The sequence below is a fragment of the Heloderma suspectum genome, chromosome 3 (assembly GCF_057233095.1).
Source record: "Heloderma suspectum isolate Gila_16-S chromosome 3, 16-S_ref, whole genome shotgun sequence".
Taxonomy (NCBI): domain Eukaryota; kingdom Metazoa; phylum Chordata; class Lepidosauria; order Squamata; family Helodermatidae; genus Heloderma; species Heloderma suspectum.
Genome location: NC_139460.1, coordinates 246,004,754 through 246,021,317, shown reverse-complemented (window position 1 = coordinate 246,021,317; position 16,564 = coordinate 246,004,754). Strand labels below are relative to the sequence as shown.

The 16,564-nt window shown below is 46.3% G+C and overlaps 1 protein-coding gene across 1 annotated transcript; it reads right to left on the bottom strand.

Moving 5' to 3' along the window:
• Window positions 1-238: 238 nt before the first annotated feature.
• On the bottom strand, window positions 239-7,524 carry VAX1 (ventral anterior homeobox 1). Its single transcript, XM_084841959.1, has 3 exons — window positions 7,290-7,524; window positions 5,278-5,465; window positions 239-766 (listed from the first exon to the last, which is right to left on the bottom strand). Exons 1-3 carry the CDS (start codon window positions 7,522-7,524, stop codon window positions 239-241), a joined length of 951 nt encoding a protein of 316 aa, XP_084698085.1.
• Window positions 7,525-16,564: the final 9,040 nt, after the last annotated feature.

The following is a 16,564-nucleotide window of genomic DNA, read 5'->3' as shown; positions in this document are numbered from 1 at the left end:
CGAGGCCTTTCTCGGCTGCGGAGTTGGTGGGCTGCTGGTGGTCGGCAAAACGGGAGGGTCCCGGGGGCCGGCGGAGGTTGTGTGGGGAGGATCTGCGGGACGCGGGGCGGGGGGATCGAGGAGCGTGGGGGGGGGGTGGACAGACGAGGGCGGGGGCACACCGAACCTGTGGACATCCCATAAATAATCGCCACAAATAGATTACTATAAATATAAATACAGCGGGAGTCGCGGCGAGTCAGTCCAGGGCCTTCTTCTCCGCGCCTTCTTTACTGGCGGTCCTGGAGTAGGGCTCGAAGGCGGAAGAGCTCAGGTATCTGGCGGACAGTTCCTGCAAGTTCCCCGCCAGGGATCCGGCCACGGCTAAAGGGCTGGCGGACAGCCGGCTGGCCACCGAGCCCAGCAGGGTGGGCACGGGCAGGCTGAAGAGGCTGTGGCCCCCGGCGGGGGAGGGGTGGGCCGGGCCGGCGGCGGCGCTGGCGGCCGGCTGCTGGTGCGGGGAGCCGCCCGCCGGGCCGGATCCCGAGCCGCCGCCGGCGCCGGCGCCGCTGCCCAGGCTGGGCGCCCGCAAGGCCGAGCCCAGGGCGCTGGTGGCGCAGGGCGGGAGGAGGCCCGGCAGGCCGGGCGGGGAGAGCAGCCGCCCTTGCTCGAGCAGCCGCAGCACGCTGCAGGTGGCCGCCGTCTCCGACACCACCGACTTCAGCTCCGAGTCTTTGCCTTGGTCTTTCTTCTGCTTGGTGCGCCGGTTCTGGAACCAGACTTTGACCTGCAACGAGAACCGACGGGGGTGGAAGGGGCGAGGCGAGGAGGCGCCGCGCCAACCCGGGCGGAGGAGCAGGCCGCGGGGGCCAGGCCAGGCCCGGCCCGGCCCGGGCAGGGGCCGCGCGGCCACCCGCCCCGCCTCGGCAGCACCCGCCCCGCGACCATCCCGCAGGGGTCGGCGTGCCCTCCCTGGGCGCCCCTCGTCTCTCCCCGCCGCCCTTCTCCTGCCCCAGCTCTCCCCCTGCGGCCGGGGCAGGGGCTCGTCGCCCTCGGCAGCGGAGACCAGAGGTGTCCCTGCCGGCGTCAAGTGGATCGCGGGGGAAGGCTGAGGGTGCGCGCGTGTGCGCGAGCGGGCGAGCGCGTGTGTGGTCATCTGAGACGTGACGAGACTCGTAAAGCAATCTTGCACACTTAAAAGTGCTACTGAAGTGGCAGAGAACGGCAGAAATAACAAAGGGTTCCCTTCTCAGGCACCTTAGAGGAGGAGCGCATTTGTTGTGGCGTAATAAGCTTTCCTTAGGCGAGAGCCCCACTTCATCAGATTGCACGAAGTGGACAGTTAGGCTTCGGGGAAAACATACACAGAAGGATCCGGTCTGAGCCTGGGGAGGGAGGGAATCTCTTGAACCACGTGAGCGAAGGATTAAAAAGAGTAAGTCGAAATAGACCCCGGGAGTGGAGCTTCCACAGGGAAGCGACAGCACCTGGTCCTGAATATCCTCCACCGCCTGCAACAAGCCGGGTCTTTTCGGGAACACGGAAGTTGTTCTTGAAAAGTGGCCGTTTTAATTCTTTTGTTGAGTTTTTAAAATGTATTTATTCTATTATTATTTTAATTATGCTCTTAAAAAAAAAAAAAGGTTGCCCTTTATTGTTGTTAGCCGCCTTGAGTGCCATTTCCCGCTAGAAAGGTGGGGTATAAATTAAATAATAAATAAGTTTGCTTGGAGGAGAAACCCCCAATGAGAGACACCTCAGTAATGTATCAGATCCCACACACTTTGAAACCCCATACTATGAATTTGATCGCTAGCCCCTCCTCCGACTTACCCTTTTAAGTCACGCCCCCCCCCCACCTCTTGGATCTTGAATACAAGGTTTGTGTCTGTGTTCTAAGGCTTTGGGATTTGCCACTTTCCTTCCACTTGCTTTACCTCTGGGAGCACGAGATTTCCCTCGTGTCTGTAGAAACCTGGGTAGGTTTTTACAGTGACGTTGGGCTATTTTTATTAAAGTCTCGTGCGTGGCGAGAGTCAGCGAGGGCGTTCTGGTGTGCTCCCCAATCGAACACCCTTGAGCACGCGTCCAAGCCCGCCATCTCTACTTCCAGTTTTTCGGCTCCGGACTTATAAAAGAGGCACCTGCAACCCCCCCCCCCGACTTTAGATCTCCTTTCCCCCATTTCAGATATTATTTCACTCAAATCAACATCACGTGCCGCGCCGTAGTCTCTCAGGCAGTTTCGTTTGTCATACTAACTCGGCTAAATCTGACAGCCAAAGAAATGCTAATTAGCTTGTCAGAGGGATTCATTACAGTATTGGATCTTTTCAAGAAATGAGAAACCACTCTTTACACACTTAGTCTTTTTGCACTGATTCTTCCTTTCTTCACCTTGAAATAATGCTCCGACGTGACGTTTTCGAGGAGGTATAAAATTGTGCCTATACATCTCACCATCCTCTCGCACTTTCTCCTTTTCCTCCAGGATCCATAAACATAAAACAAAACGGATCTGGCCACCTTCCCTCCCATCTATTTCATGAGCTAATATGTAGCCACAACCGTCAAGTATGATATTTTCATGACATGATATTTTCAAGTCGGAGGGCCTTTTGCTACCTCTTTCTGTTTTTGAGTCACTGGGGATATTTTCGAGTTAGTCCAAGCACTGCTTATAATCATATAATCATTCCCCTCCACCACCGCCCCACACACATTTCTGCCTCATCCTACGATTTTTTCGTCGGACGCTCTTATTCAGTAAATCTTCGATACGGTATTTCCTTCCAGAAACAGAAGGGGCGGGGGGGGGGGGACGCCTTCTCGCCTCTTGTGCTATACACACGGCTCTATACTCTGCCAAGAAAATGGGCCCGCCCTAAAAAAAAACACCATTCCACTTATACCTATTTTGCAGCAGGTGTTTCTAGGATTAAAAAAAAGAAAAAGGCTCGTTTTAAAACGTTAGAATAGGGCAGGCCCGTCCATGCTGATCTCCTTCTTGTGAGATCCATAGGATACATTTAAAGTCACTTTGAAGTGAAAGAGTCGATTGCTGGACTTGACCTCCCCCACCCCCCTCCCCGATGGTTATATTATGAAAATGTTTGTTTCTGGTGCTCCAGTCGCCTTCCCTGACAAAGTGGACGAGAGGCACACGTTGGTGAAAACGCACTCAATCCAAGCAGACCCAAAGCCAGACTAAAGCCCCAAGACTATACTTACTTGCCTGGGAATGGTAAGCCTCATTGCATTCAGTGAAACTTACTTCTAAGGAGACATGCATAGGATTGCGCTGCACTCTTACTTGGGACTGAGCGCCACTGAATTAAATGGAACTTACTTTTGAGTAAAGGGTGGATAGGATTGTGCACATCCACGTCTAAACCCCCACCTTCTTTTAAGCGGCAGATTGCAAATAAATAAATAAAAATCGACCACAACGGAAATACAAAGCCCAAAGGGGAGAGAATAAGGACAGCGGTGATACACCACAGTTATGTCCCCTGGAAAGGGAGACCTATGTGGCCTGTGCGTTTTTCTGGCGCTGTGGAACCTCCAGCTGAAATGTGCATGCAAGTAAAATCTCCCTCCCTCCCAGTAAGGTGTCTCTTCAGGCTCGGGGTTTTGATTTCAGCAAATCTCATCAGGTATCCCCGGAAGTTCCATTGTAACCAGTGGCCCTTTGGTTGCAATCCTCCGGGGAAGTCAGTCTCACCGAGGTCAGTGGGACCTACTTCCGAGTAAACAAGCGTCCTTCTGCCCGAGTTTAGGTCTGAGGGAACGCTTTTTTTTTTTTTTTTTACATCATCAAATGCTTGAACTGTTGAAAAGCGACTTTTTCGTTTTGACAGCAATTCTCGTAAAGAAGTAAGTTCGGCTCTTTGAAGGATAGAGAAATCGAGCTTGAGTGATGGTGAGGGAGGCTATGACAATAGGGCTGAACCCACTATTAGTCCTACTTAGAACACACCCATTGAAATGAATAGGTCTTAACTTAGACTAATATTGAATACAATCCTTGGATACTACTACTAAAGAAGGCACTAAAGAAATTCTTCCTTCTCTGCTCCGGGCGGAAGCACCTTAGCGACTTTCCTTTTCGCTTCTTAACCTGCAGCCCTAAACGCACACGGGAATAAGCCACATTGGTCATAGTGGAATTTACTTCCGAGTAATCTGCATAGGACAAAGGTCCCTCCTCAGGCTCCTGCCTTCTCGAATATACTTTGAACTTCGTTTCTGTTTTGAAAAGTTGACTGTTCTTACTTCGGCGTCTTCTTGTAGTTTAGATGCTTCTTCTGTAATTTTTGTAATTCCAAGATATCTTACGTGATATTTAAGCTCTAACCTTACAACACCTTACCCTGGAATGAATGAATCTCCGTTTATTTAAGGGAAAACTCAATTCCAGTGTAATGTTTTGTGTTCTTCGGACATAGGTAAATGGGAGTGAGCGAGTAGAACAGCTTCTATGCCATGAAAAATTGTTCTGGAAAATCAAAATATTGATTTTAAAAAAAACACGAAACCCTAACTCAGTTACAAATTCCTCTCTGCCTGTATACTCGGAAATAAGTCGCATAAAGTACAGTGGGCCTTACTTCCAAGTAAATCTAGTTATTTATTATTAGATGCCTAGGCTTGCGGGCTTAGTATTTAAGGATGTAATTCATTCCCCATTGAATCATGGCCTTCCACACATTCCAAGTGGCTCAGACCTCGATCAAACCGAAATGCCACCTACTTTGAACCTTCGCTCTTTTCATGAAGGCAAAAGCGCGCGTGCGTGCCGTGCATGTGTGTGGAAAGCGAGGGTTCCTGGTCCATGCTCCTGGGCATTACCAGATCATCATGATTCAGTATACTGGGGAAGGGGTAAAATGTATTCTCAAGAGAGGGCGACTTTTTATATCTGGAAGATCTGGGAATCTCCGGGAAAGGCGTTTATCTGCAAAACTTGGCCTGGCACGATTCGTTGATCACATCAGTGCATGGAGTGCATTGATGTGATCGATGAACGGTACCAGCCCAGTGTTGTGCTTGCTACAATCTTGTCGCGAGGGTCGGTGACTAGCTCAAGATACGCCAGCGAGCTTCATAACTGGGGAGTGGGGGGGGGGCGAACCCGGGTCTCTCGCGTTCAAGTGTAACGCTGGAGCCATCACACCACCACGCTGGCGCTTAGTGCAGCAACGTGTGCGGGGCTGAGGGACAGCGGGAGGGGAGGGGAGGGGAGGGGAGGGGAGGGCGGTCAGGCCCTCTTCAGAGGTTGCTCTTGCCCGTGAGTACCTGAGTTTCTGAGAGATTGAGCTGCCTGGCCAGCTCGGTCCTTTCCCGTCCAACCACGTATTGACACCTCTGGAACTCCATCTCGAGCCTGTAGAGTTGTTCCGCGGTGAAAGAGGTACGGGTCCTTTTGGGCCGGTCCAGATCCAGCCCTTTCGGCAGAATAATCTCTCGGATCGAACCTTTGGCATCTGGCAAAGAGAGATGGAGGCACTTTTAGGCCCAGAGGGAGGAGGAGGAAGGAACCCATTTCCCGGAACTGGCACAGATCGGAGCCCGTGCGAAGCATCTCCTGTCAGCTGAGCCGACGGAGTCCCCGGCCTTTACTCAGACCCCCGCCGAAGCCCTGCAAACACCGGCGCGTCGCCTCTCAAAGCCGCCACCCCTCTCAAGGAGGACATGGGCCCACGGGTGCCCTCACGCCGAACACTGCCGAAAATAAACGTTGAACGGGGTTTGGGGCCAGAATGAGCGCCATCCAGGTCGAGGCCTAATAGTGCCACTGCAATGATATGCTCAAGTTTGCCCGGGCTGGCTTTTAACCACCGCTCAGGCACACAGCTTCACCCAGAAGGCTGCTTTTGAAGGCCAGCTTCCATCTCGCCTCGCCCCCCGCCCGCCCCCGCGGTCGTCCTCTTCTTTTTCTTTTTGGCTTTCCACCTGTGTGAAGAACCAAGTCCTACTCTTCGATTGCCGGTCGGTTTCCTCGGCCGGCCTCAATCTCAGCAAAGAATTCCGAATTTCATCAGCGCTGTGTCGAGTTAGAACTCGATTCGAATTGAATTCAGTCCCCTTTCCAGTCTCACTTTCCCCGTAAATTTATTTTCCTAATACATTTTCAACCACAGGGGAGTCCCAATTTTTTATTTTTTATTTTAAAAATGGGCCTCTTTCCGGGGGGGGGGGTCAACCGGTCGGCCAGGGTCGATTATTGTTTCCCGGGACTGTTTTAACTCGCATTCTGGAAAATCAAGTGAAATTATTGCACCGGTAGACTTGGGGTGAACCGGGTGGGGAGAAAGAGGGAATAACCCAGGAAGGGAGAAAATAACAAACCCCAAACAAACCAAAATTCAATCAGTACATTTAAGGGAAGGTTTTAATACTGAATTAAGTGCAGTTCTTTAAAATGAACATAATCTGGAACGTCTTATTATAAACTCGCTGTAAAACCGACCACAATCGAAAGGAAATTTTGGCAGCTTTTTAAAAAAGAGCCTCCAAAATACCTGACCCTTCCTTCTGAAGGGGTTCCCAGTGAAAGAAACAGCCCCTAGGAAACCGGTTCCTCCGTGTCGCCGCATCCAGGAGACGCAGAAAAAGATTTTCCCTACCCGTTGTAGAAAAGGAAGAGAGTGGGAAGTGTGTACCAGAGTTACTGAAAGAGCCCTGTGTGTTTCTTAATATTTCGAAGCGAAGGTTCTTTTTCTTTTCTCCCCCTCCCTCTCCATTTCGCCTACCTGTGGAAATGAGGGTTCCTTTTTTTCTTTTTGGCACTTCAAACCAGCAGTCTTTTCAAAGGTTTGAGATGGTGAAATCCTATACACGTCTAGTCAGAAGTAAGACCCATTGAGTTCAATGAGACTTACTTCCAGGTAATAGGATTGCAACCTGAATCAAAGGGCAAAGAAAAGAGACTTGGCAATCGTGTGTATATGTTCTCGCTTTAAGCATCAGCTTTGGGGGCGTAAAGCAAAGACAAGCTAGGAAAGAAATATGTGGAAGCCAAGCTCGTCGATTCCTCCCCCCTCTCCTCAAAATCACCTTGAGAAGAACGTAGAGAAAGGGAAACCACGACCCCCCCAATTAATTTATAATACTGAGCCTTCCCAGCAAAATATCCTCAGACTTGTAAAACAGACCAAGCAAAGAATATAGTGAAACAGATCAATAGAATAAAGAGGAGACACTGAGAAATCCCAAGAATTTGTCTGACTAAAAAAGAAAAGGGGGAAGGGCGTAACGATTCCCTAACAGGGCTTTCAAACGCGGACAACATAACACGACACTCCTACCTCGGACTAATATTCTTCTGCAGTAATCCGGATCAGCGGAACTGGATTTATTTTTATTGCAATCTTCCGAGACGCCAGAGGCCGAAAAAGTCCCTTGTTGATCCTTCAAAAAAGTCGAGATATTTCCTTCGGACGCTTTGCTTTCCTTACCCTCTTTATGCCCGTTCTTGGAGACCCGGTTGGCTTCAATCTCTGAATTGCATCTAACGTCCATTTTGTCTGGTTTCCCAAACATGTAGTGCAATATGGGTTTAAAAAAAAAGTAAAAAAAAAAAGGAGGGGTGGGGGAAGAAGAGAAGTCTCCGTGTGTTGGATATTGCACAGCTTATGGTCAGATCGGTGAGTAACAGCCAAGTCCCTTGAAGGAGAGAGGTCGGTTCTTCTGATGGAGAGGCAGGAAATCCGCAGCTTCCTCCGTCCCAGCGTCCTAGTGCGAGTGTCCAGCTTTCCTGCGCCCCAATGATCAGGTACTCAACAGTGCAACTCTAAAATGATTTAATGCCTCCCTTATTACAGAGAGGGATGTAGTTGTTAGACACCCGGAGGGACGCGCACTCGCTGTTTCAATTGATTACGGGTAATTTTGCAGCCTCCACATTTAGGTTACCTCATGAATACACTAAATTGTTTGGATAATATATCACATCGTAATGGGTGGTTTGTATGCTTGTCCCCAATCAAGTCGAGTTTAGCCAGTGAATAAACTGAAATGATTGGCCTTGCTTTCAGGAAACACACAATCAAAAGACTGAGACTTCCAGAAGAAGGGGAGACGAAGGGGAGAGAAAAAAAGAAAGAAAGAAAAAGGGGGGAAAAAAAAAACTTTTGACAAGATTCAGCCTGAATTGTTAGGAGCCATTAGCAGCCATTATTAACTTTCTCCAGTTTTGCCTTTGACCCTTCCCGATGACAGAGTGGTTTTAGCCAAGGCACGCCTAAGACATCAAGCTACCACGGAAACAAATATAGATATAAGACAGAAGCCATGAAGTTGACAAAAGGAATTTTGATGTCTCAGCAAACCACCACCAAAAAGGAGAAGTTTTCTTTGCTGCGGATTCTTAGCCAAGAAAGGACATTGGTTTTCCTTTTCCTTTCCTTTTTTTGAACAAATAGCAGGAATCCTTCCTAACCCTTATCTCCGCAGCCAGCCATCTTAAACTCTTCCCTCTCATGAATTCGGTTCAGATACTTGTGTGCCCCCCGCCCTTTCTAATTCTCTCCACCTTCACAAACAGTGAACCACATTTGCAGAAGAGACTCCTGGTTGCTTTTTTTTTTTTTTTTACGCCTGCTTTGTATTTCGATGGATCCAGGAGAGGGAGGGGGGGAGAGAGAGAAGAGGAGAGAGAGCGGGGGAGATCTCAACTGCGTGATCTACTAAAGGGGGAGAAAAAGTTTCCCCCTAGCTATTTCATTGTCTCTGCTACAATATCTTTGAGAACCGCAACAGCCAGTAATCCAATAAGACCATTGATTAGGCTACAATGATTCAATTCAAGCGCATGGCTTTGTGCAAAGAGCATGCTCCAGCCTTTCTTGTCACCTTGCAGGGCAGAAGCCCTCTTCATGCTGCTCTCCTTATTCATGCCTTTATGGGAAATGTAGAGCGAAAGGAGTGAAAGATGGCAATTATCTAATTGGACTATTAACAAACAATTCTCCGAGTGTGGCTGTCTGGCATTGGTTCTTGGGCGGGGTGAAAGGCCACATGTTGTACTGGCCTCATTCACAAAAGAGTTTTAGGGGGCCAGGCGGAGAGAAAGAAAGCGAGGGAACTTTTCACACAAATGCAGGCATTTTAGTGGGACATCCTCTCCTGCCCTGGCAGACTCAGGGCTTCTGTGTTATAACGAGGAGGAGGCGGTGGCGGTGTTGGTGGCGGTGGGTACTGGAAGCTGTGGGCCATAGTACAGGGTGGGAAGGTGGGGGTGGGGAAACCCAGTCACACCAAGGTTGCATATTTAAGCTTTCCAGATCAAAACAGAAAAAGTAAGGGGCATTCTTGCAGCAAAATGGAATCTTTAAAAAAAATGGCCAAGGAGCCTCTTGACTGGACTATCCCTGCATCAGGTCTCTGAATGGCAATGGAGGCTGGTGGCTCCGATGTCAGTGGGGCAGTGAATCTGATTCTGCTCTGGGTTTCAGTTAGAACTCTGAAGAAGCTATCCAAGGCACACACCAAAACCCAGAGCAGATTCCCTTCCCAGCCTCCACTGTTGAACAGCAATGGTGCAGAGGCTTCAGTGGTTTCTCCACAACCGCAAGGGTTTCTTCTCCTGGAAACACATCCAACCCTGAGCTGGATGGTCATCCCCTCACATGATCATCTGGGTGCATGGTAGAAGTCAGACGGGAAAACCTGCACAGCACAGCCCCGAACTTTGTGGGGTGTTTGTTGGCCAGGTACACCTGTTGCCATGTGAAGGCTTTGCATTTAGTAGGCATGTGATCGTGGGGTGTGCCTAGCTCGCCCAGGACTACAGGCCACCACATTCTAGCCGTCACTCCCAGGTGTTTGTGTGTAGGGGCCCTAAGCACAAATGTCTCTCCAGAAGTCCTGTCATAGCTCTTCCAGGCAGCCTCATAGTGGCTGAGATAAGATAGGCATGGGATAATTTCATTCCCTTGTGGTATACAATATTTTATATTTTAATATAACATCTTAATCTTATTTTCTATTCTGTCATCATTGTAAATGTTGCTATCTACCTCCATCCCTCAGGATGAGGATAAGCTAGTGATTTACGTAAATTCATCAGTATTCCTGTGTAATATGAATCCATAATGGAGGACAGTATATAATGTTCTATAGAGCTTGGTTTTATGGAGCTAAGGGGAGGCAGAAGTGTATCAAGAAGGGTGGCAGTTTAATTGATTAGTCAGATTGATCAATTAAACATTTTAGGGTGCGATCCTATGCAAGTTTAGACAGAAAAAAGGCTACAACTCCCAGCTATGCTGGCTGGGGCATGCTGGGAGTTGTACGCTTTTTTTCCTGTATTTTGTTGTTGTTCAGTCATACTTACTCCTAGGTAAACTCCCAGGTCATGGGAACTTACTCCCATTACAGACATTTCTATCACCTATTGAGTCTAGAAAGTCAGTTTGAAAAAAACAACAACAACATTTATGTAGAATAGTTGAAGAAATGGATGCACCTCATTTCCTTTCTAGGCAGGTGCCCCAAAGTATATGCCAGTATTCCCACCCAAGAGTCGCTCTGCACACAGTGAAAGAGATTCCCCACCTCAGGGAGGCACCCTTGTCAGTCATGTTAGCCATTCTAAGACAAACACCAACAAAGAGCTTTTCTAGATGAGACCGTTTAACCCACTGATTCTACTTCCAGTTTTGTTGCAGAATTAAGATCTTGGCTCTACATGGATTATTTTCCTTTCTTGCCTTTCCTACTTTCTGCTACATAACCTATAGGTGGCGCTGTGGTATAGTGGAATGATGCAACGACATTGGTGGGGACTTGCACTTTGTTTCGCAATGTCCCCAAATACTGGATTTTTCCCACTCCAACACTGCCCCGCCCCCCACAGAGTGCTTTAAAAAAACCCCAGACATTGGAGGGTGACACTGTCAGCTAAACAACCATGAGTGAAGAATGGTGAGCACACAGTAAAAGCCTTGTCTAGGAAAGCTCAAAATGTATTGATTGTAGGAAGGTGCAAGTGAGTGTGAAAGAACTGGTGAAGGAAGGCTTCTAGGTTTTTATATTCTGTTTTATTCTGTTTTTGTGCTTTATGCTTTTAAGTTTTGTTTTGTGACCTGCCCAGAGAGCTTTGGTTATTGGGTGGTATAGAAAAGTAATAAAATAAATAAGTGGGTATAGGACTGTAGTCTGTGGTAACCAGGAGACAGTCTTAATATGAAGGGCTATCCCATAACATGAGAAACATCTGGAAATTTCAGTGCAACAAGGATAATGTACGTATGGCAACAGCTTTCTTCCTACAGGTTGTGGTTTAACTGTGCTGAAGGTATTGCTCCAGTGAATGAGGATCTTTTATATCTAGATATACTCCACTTATTTTGCACAGCTGAATGCCAGTTATGTGAACCTTAGCTATTAAGTTTCTTCATTGTCCACATTCATGACATCTTTTGTGTACATTGCACTCTATTGTATAGGAACAGCCAACAGTGGACCATTTTGAATCCCCTTCTGCCCTTCTAGGCCATTCAGATAAAGTATGTAGTACCGTATAGGGTTTCTTCAGGATAATGGTGATAAAAATCATAGCAATCATTCCTATAGAAAGCAATTAATATCCCTGTACTGAGGACACTTAGAATTGACTGTTTCACAAATGCAGGTACATCCTTTGGGTTATCATCATCCCTTGATTGCTCAACATTTGATGACCAGCAATTGATTTTGTGTGTGAACTGACTCCACTGTGTGTTAGGTGATGTGAAGTGATTAGAGAATTCTGTCTGCCATTTTTGGTCCATGATGGCTCATCCCCACATGCAACACTCCACTTTATGCTGCAATTATGAAATGAAAAATATGCATGTATAAACCAGCCCTTCGTTTGTATTTGGAGTGAAATTAGGTGATATGAAAGTTCTGTCTATTATGGTATTCAATCCATCATTGTTCATGCACACATACAAATCATCCCTTGGTATAAATATGCACATGTGAACATTGAAAACCATTTCTTTTGAAATCGGAGGCTGGGGGAAGGGAAGACTGATTCCAAGTAAATGTGCTGGGGTTCACAGTGATATCTTCTCTATTACACCTGTATATTTTTATGCAATATAGTAGATAGACATCCTGAGACCCCTTTGTCAATTGGTTAACCTCCCCCGCCCCCAGCACACACAAAGGCTGTGTGAGGCTGTGTGAGAGGTAGAAAGTCTGTGCACATGTGTGCAGAATGGCTAACAGCATCGCTGGACTCCGGATGTGCCCCCCCTTCCAGAAGAAACAGAACTGTGCCAGCTTTCCTTCCCCATCAGAAGGTCACCACCAAGGCCCCAGGAAAGAAGAGCATTGTTGGAAGATAACTCTTGTACCTTCACAGAAGTCAATGGAGTGAATGAGTTCCATTCAGTTCAACAGACCAATAGAAGGGATCTTTATAATGTAAAAAAAATGGTACACTTTAGCCCACCAAAGACCCTGTCATCTGGGGGCAGGAGCATGTGTTTCCCCTTCCCAAATAGTTTTTTTCCCCAAATTGCAGAGTTTTCTCTTCCTTCATAAAGCTCAATGGGAAGTGTGTACATTTTAGGTGAATGGTGCTGTGCATGTATGTATGGTCTGTGTGCGTGCATGCATGAGCGCACATGTATGAGAGAGAGAGAGAGAGAATGACTGTGTGTGAATAGGTATGTGTGGGCTTGTGTGTACAGAGGTCTGTGATTATGTTTAATTCCTGTGGCCCATGTTTGAGCTATGACACTCACACAAAATGCAGCACTCTGGGCCCCACATGGAGGTGCCAGTTCACACCACGTGAATGAATCACTACCTGATCACAAGGAGACAGCATCCTCATGTGCAATGTGCAAGCAATGGCTACTGACTGAACTCGGCCAAAGTTTTTAAGGAATGAACATGGAACTATAAGATCGCAACGCAGTCCTAAAATAGATGGAAACAAGAACAGCAATATTCTCAAATAAGAACTTGAGAAAAGCAAACACCTTCTGTGGATGAGGAAAAAGCCAAGGAACATTTTGCCAGTGCTTGAATAATGGGAGACAGGAGGTGGTAGTGGTGGGGGACCCTTAATGAACTCCACAAGCCCCCCCCACTCCACCTGCAGCCACCAGTTTTAGCCAGATCATGACTCCTGGTAGCATTTTTAAAACAGTAGCTCTGGGGGCCATCACAAATGGTAGGCGACACTCTCTCTGCTTCCCCTGTGATTGGAGCAATTCTGTTTTGTACAGGAAAATGGTGTGCATTTGGTTCTTGCATCTGTGTGCATCCTACCATTTTGTCTTGGCACTGCTAATCTGTGCAACATACACACATAGGTAAGATTAAAGATTATTATGCTAGTGTCAGTAGTCTGTAGGGAAGCAATACGTTTTAACAACAGGAAATAAGAGAACATGTATTTTACGTTTGTAAAAAAAATGTATGTGTTTTAAAATAAATCAGGCAACACTGCTCTATTATAAAATTGAGGGGAAAATTATAATTATGTTTGTTTAAAAGTGTTTGGGTGTCTTTATGACATTTTCCCCATGCTTCATTAATACTAATTTCCACATGTATGGCATAATAAAAAGATGGAGTTGTTTAGTTCAATTATGCCATTTAAATCAAAATATTTTGAAGTTAATCATGGTGGTCTTATACTACCAGCTTAATCCAAAAACACAGTTAAGCCAATGGATGTCTTTCAGTTCATCTCCCTTGACTTAAGGACCTAAACTCACCATTATTTTAAATCATGTGGTCACTTTTGTTTTCTTTTTAGAACATTGTGCAACATTCTTTTTAACAGTGACCTTCTCCTCCCTCTCTATTTTACATCTGGTTAGCAGCAACTGCCTTGTAGAGATGGTAGAGATAAAATCAGGGCTGGTGTCAAGGGTAGGCATAGTCATGCACCTGCCAAAGGCCCATACCCGAGCAGGGGCCCACTGACAAGAGCCCCCTGGAGTAGTTCATCTTCACAATTGCAACCCGGTTGTTCACTTGCTTCTCATTCTAGCCTAGACAATGGTGGTGGTAAGAAGAAGGAGCACTAGATGCCACTGCCTACTTGTTCACTGGCTCTCTGCCTGTTAAGCAAGCAAGTGGTAGCAATGGTGAGAAAGAGGAGGAGGAGGAGAAGGGCAGTGAGAAGAGAAGACTCACTGAAGGAGGGAGCCCATTGAGGATATCATTCATGAGGGCCCTCAAAAACCTGGAACCAGCACTGGATAGAATGGCCACTGCAGTTCGGTATAAGCAAGTGTAAAGTGATGCATGTTGGGTCAAAAAATCCCCAAGTATAGGCTGATGGGATCTGAGCTGGCAGTGATTGAACAAGAAAGAGATCTTGGGGTTGTGGTGGACACTTCGATGAAAATTTTGACCTAGTATGCAGCTCCTGTGAAAAAGGCAAATTCCATATTATGCATAAGTAGGAACTGAAACAAAAATAAAACTGCCAAGATCATACTCCCCTTATGCAAATCTATGGTGCAACCACACTTAGAATACTGTGTACAGTTCTGGTCACTGCATGTAAAAAAGGATATTGTAGAGCTGGAAAAGGAGCAGAAAAGGACAACTAAAATGATCAAGGGCTGGAGCAACTTCTATGAGGAAAGGTTACAACATCTGGGACTGTTTAGCTTAGAAAAAAGGCGAGTAAAGGGATAAAGATGCACAAAATTATGCATGGTGTGGAAAAAATTGATAGTGAGACATTTTTCTCCTTCTCTCTTGATATTAGAACCGGGGTCATCTCATGAAGCTGATTGGTGGAAGATTCAGGACAGATAAAAGGAAGTACTTCTTCACTCAGCGCATAGTTAAACTATAGAATTCACTTCCCCAAGATGTAGTGATGGCCACCAATTTGGATGGCTTTAGAGGGGGATTGGACAAATTCATGGAGGATAAGACTATCAATGGCTACTAGTCCTGATGGCTATACGCTGCTTCCAGTATCAGTATCATATATGACATATGTACACCAGCTGCTGGGGAACATGGGCAAGAGGCTGCTGTTGCACTCATGTTCTGCTTGTGGGTTTCCTGTGGGCAGCTGGTTAGCCACTGTGTGAACAGAATGCTGGACTAGATCGACCCTTGGTCTGATCCAGCGGGGCTCTTTTTATGTTCATATGTTCACTGTTCAGAAGGGTTATCTTTTATTTTTTCTTTGAATGTCAGTTGAACTTCTTAGAGACATGGTTCAGTGAGGCTACTTTCTCATGGTGGACATTATAATGGTTGAAGAGAAGACATATCTGCAAATCAGGGCTGAATATTTAAGTTGGTTAATCAGTTAGATTAACTTATTATAAACTTTTGTTGGATTAATTGCACCGCATATTTTCATTTGAAGTTATTTATTGTTTTTAATGTAAGACATACAACTGTGGGTCACAGGCAATACCTTAGAATTTCTTTTTATCACTTTATTTTATTTTATGAAATTTATATGCTGTCCACTAAAAATATTCTCAGGGCAGCTTACAATAAAAGAAAACTGATATATAAAAGATAAAACCCTAAAAGAATGGTTTGGCTCCAGTCGCATCATTCTCTGATGGAACTGTTTCTGTCAACGGAACCAGGAGGGTATGATCCCCCCACAGCCCCCCTCAAAATCTGCTCCAGCGGGCTGAGAAAACTTTTAGAGCAGATTTTCAAGCAGTGTGGAGGGCTGCGGGGGCAGAGGAAGGGGAGGAAAGAGGGAGAACATCCTCTTGTGCTAGTGGGCATCTGCTAGTGTGATGTTGGATGTAATCCCATCAAATCTAAGTACAGCATAAAAACCAGCAGCAGAGGATCAAAAATAAAATACAATAAAACTCACCCACACACATCATGGAATGCCTCTTCTAAGATGGTGCCTGTTATGATACATACATGCAGAATCTTTATTTTTTAGGAGAGTATGCTTCAGACATATGGTTTAATTCATATGCAAATGTATGCATATTTAGTCAGTTATTCCATTAATTGACATTTGATTAATCCATTAAGATTTGTTTAATCGGATGGGAGTTCTTGTGCAAATACGAGACAGATAATGCACCAGTAGCCAGTCATGTCTCTTTGGCGTGTGTCTACATCAGCATGGCCATTCTGGCTGGGAATTATGGGAGTTGTGGTCCAACACAGCTGGCGGGCACCAGTTTGGAGAAGGCTAGTCTATGGGCATCTCTACACCAGCCTAAAATCCTGCATTTAAAATGGGGCTTTCTACTTCTGTTTTAAATACAGAATCGCGACGACTCCCTTTTTCACATGCTTCCTTTCTCCCCTCCCCTTTCCCCCTCCTTCTCCCCATATCTGAGTCTTCCATTGATCTCCCTCCTCTTCTTGCTGCTTTTCCTCTTTTCACAGAGGAAACTGAAGTGGAAAACAAAGGGGTAATTTGATAGCTTATTATCTGTGATCTATTTAAAAATGGAAGAAAAGGCACTTAGTGCAGGACATGCCTTGGCATCATGTAAAGAGCCTGCAAACTTCCAAGAGAGAGCCATCTCAATTGCAGGATAAAAGCTCCATGTGAAGAAGCTCTATGACATGTCCTAGAATATTTATGGATTCATATCTTCCATTCAGAGGT

Excerpts from the sequence above, each read along its gene's own strand:
- VAX1 (XM_084841959.1), bottom strand. The coding sequence starts at position 7,524 with ATGTTTGGGAAACCAGACAAAATGGACGTTAGATGCAATTCAGAGATT. Across the intron at positions 5,466-7,289 it reads CAGAAGAATATTAGTCCGAG|ATGCCAAAGGTTCGATCCGA; the intron begins GTAGGAGTGTCG and ends TCTCTTTGCCAG. Across the intron at positions 767-5,277 it reads TCAATCTCTCAGAAACTCAG|GTCAAAGTCTGGTTCCAGAA; the intron begins GTACTCACGGGC and ends TTCTCGTTGCAG.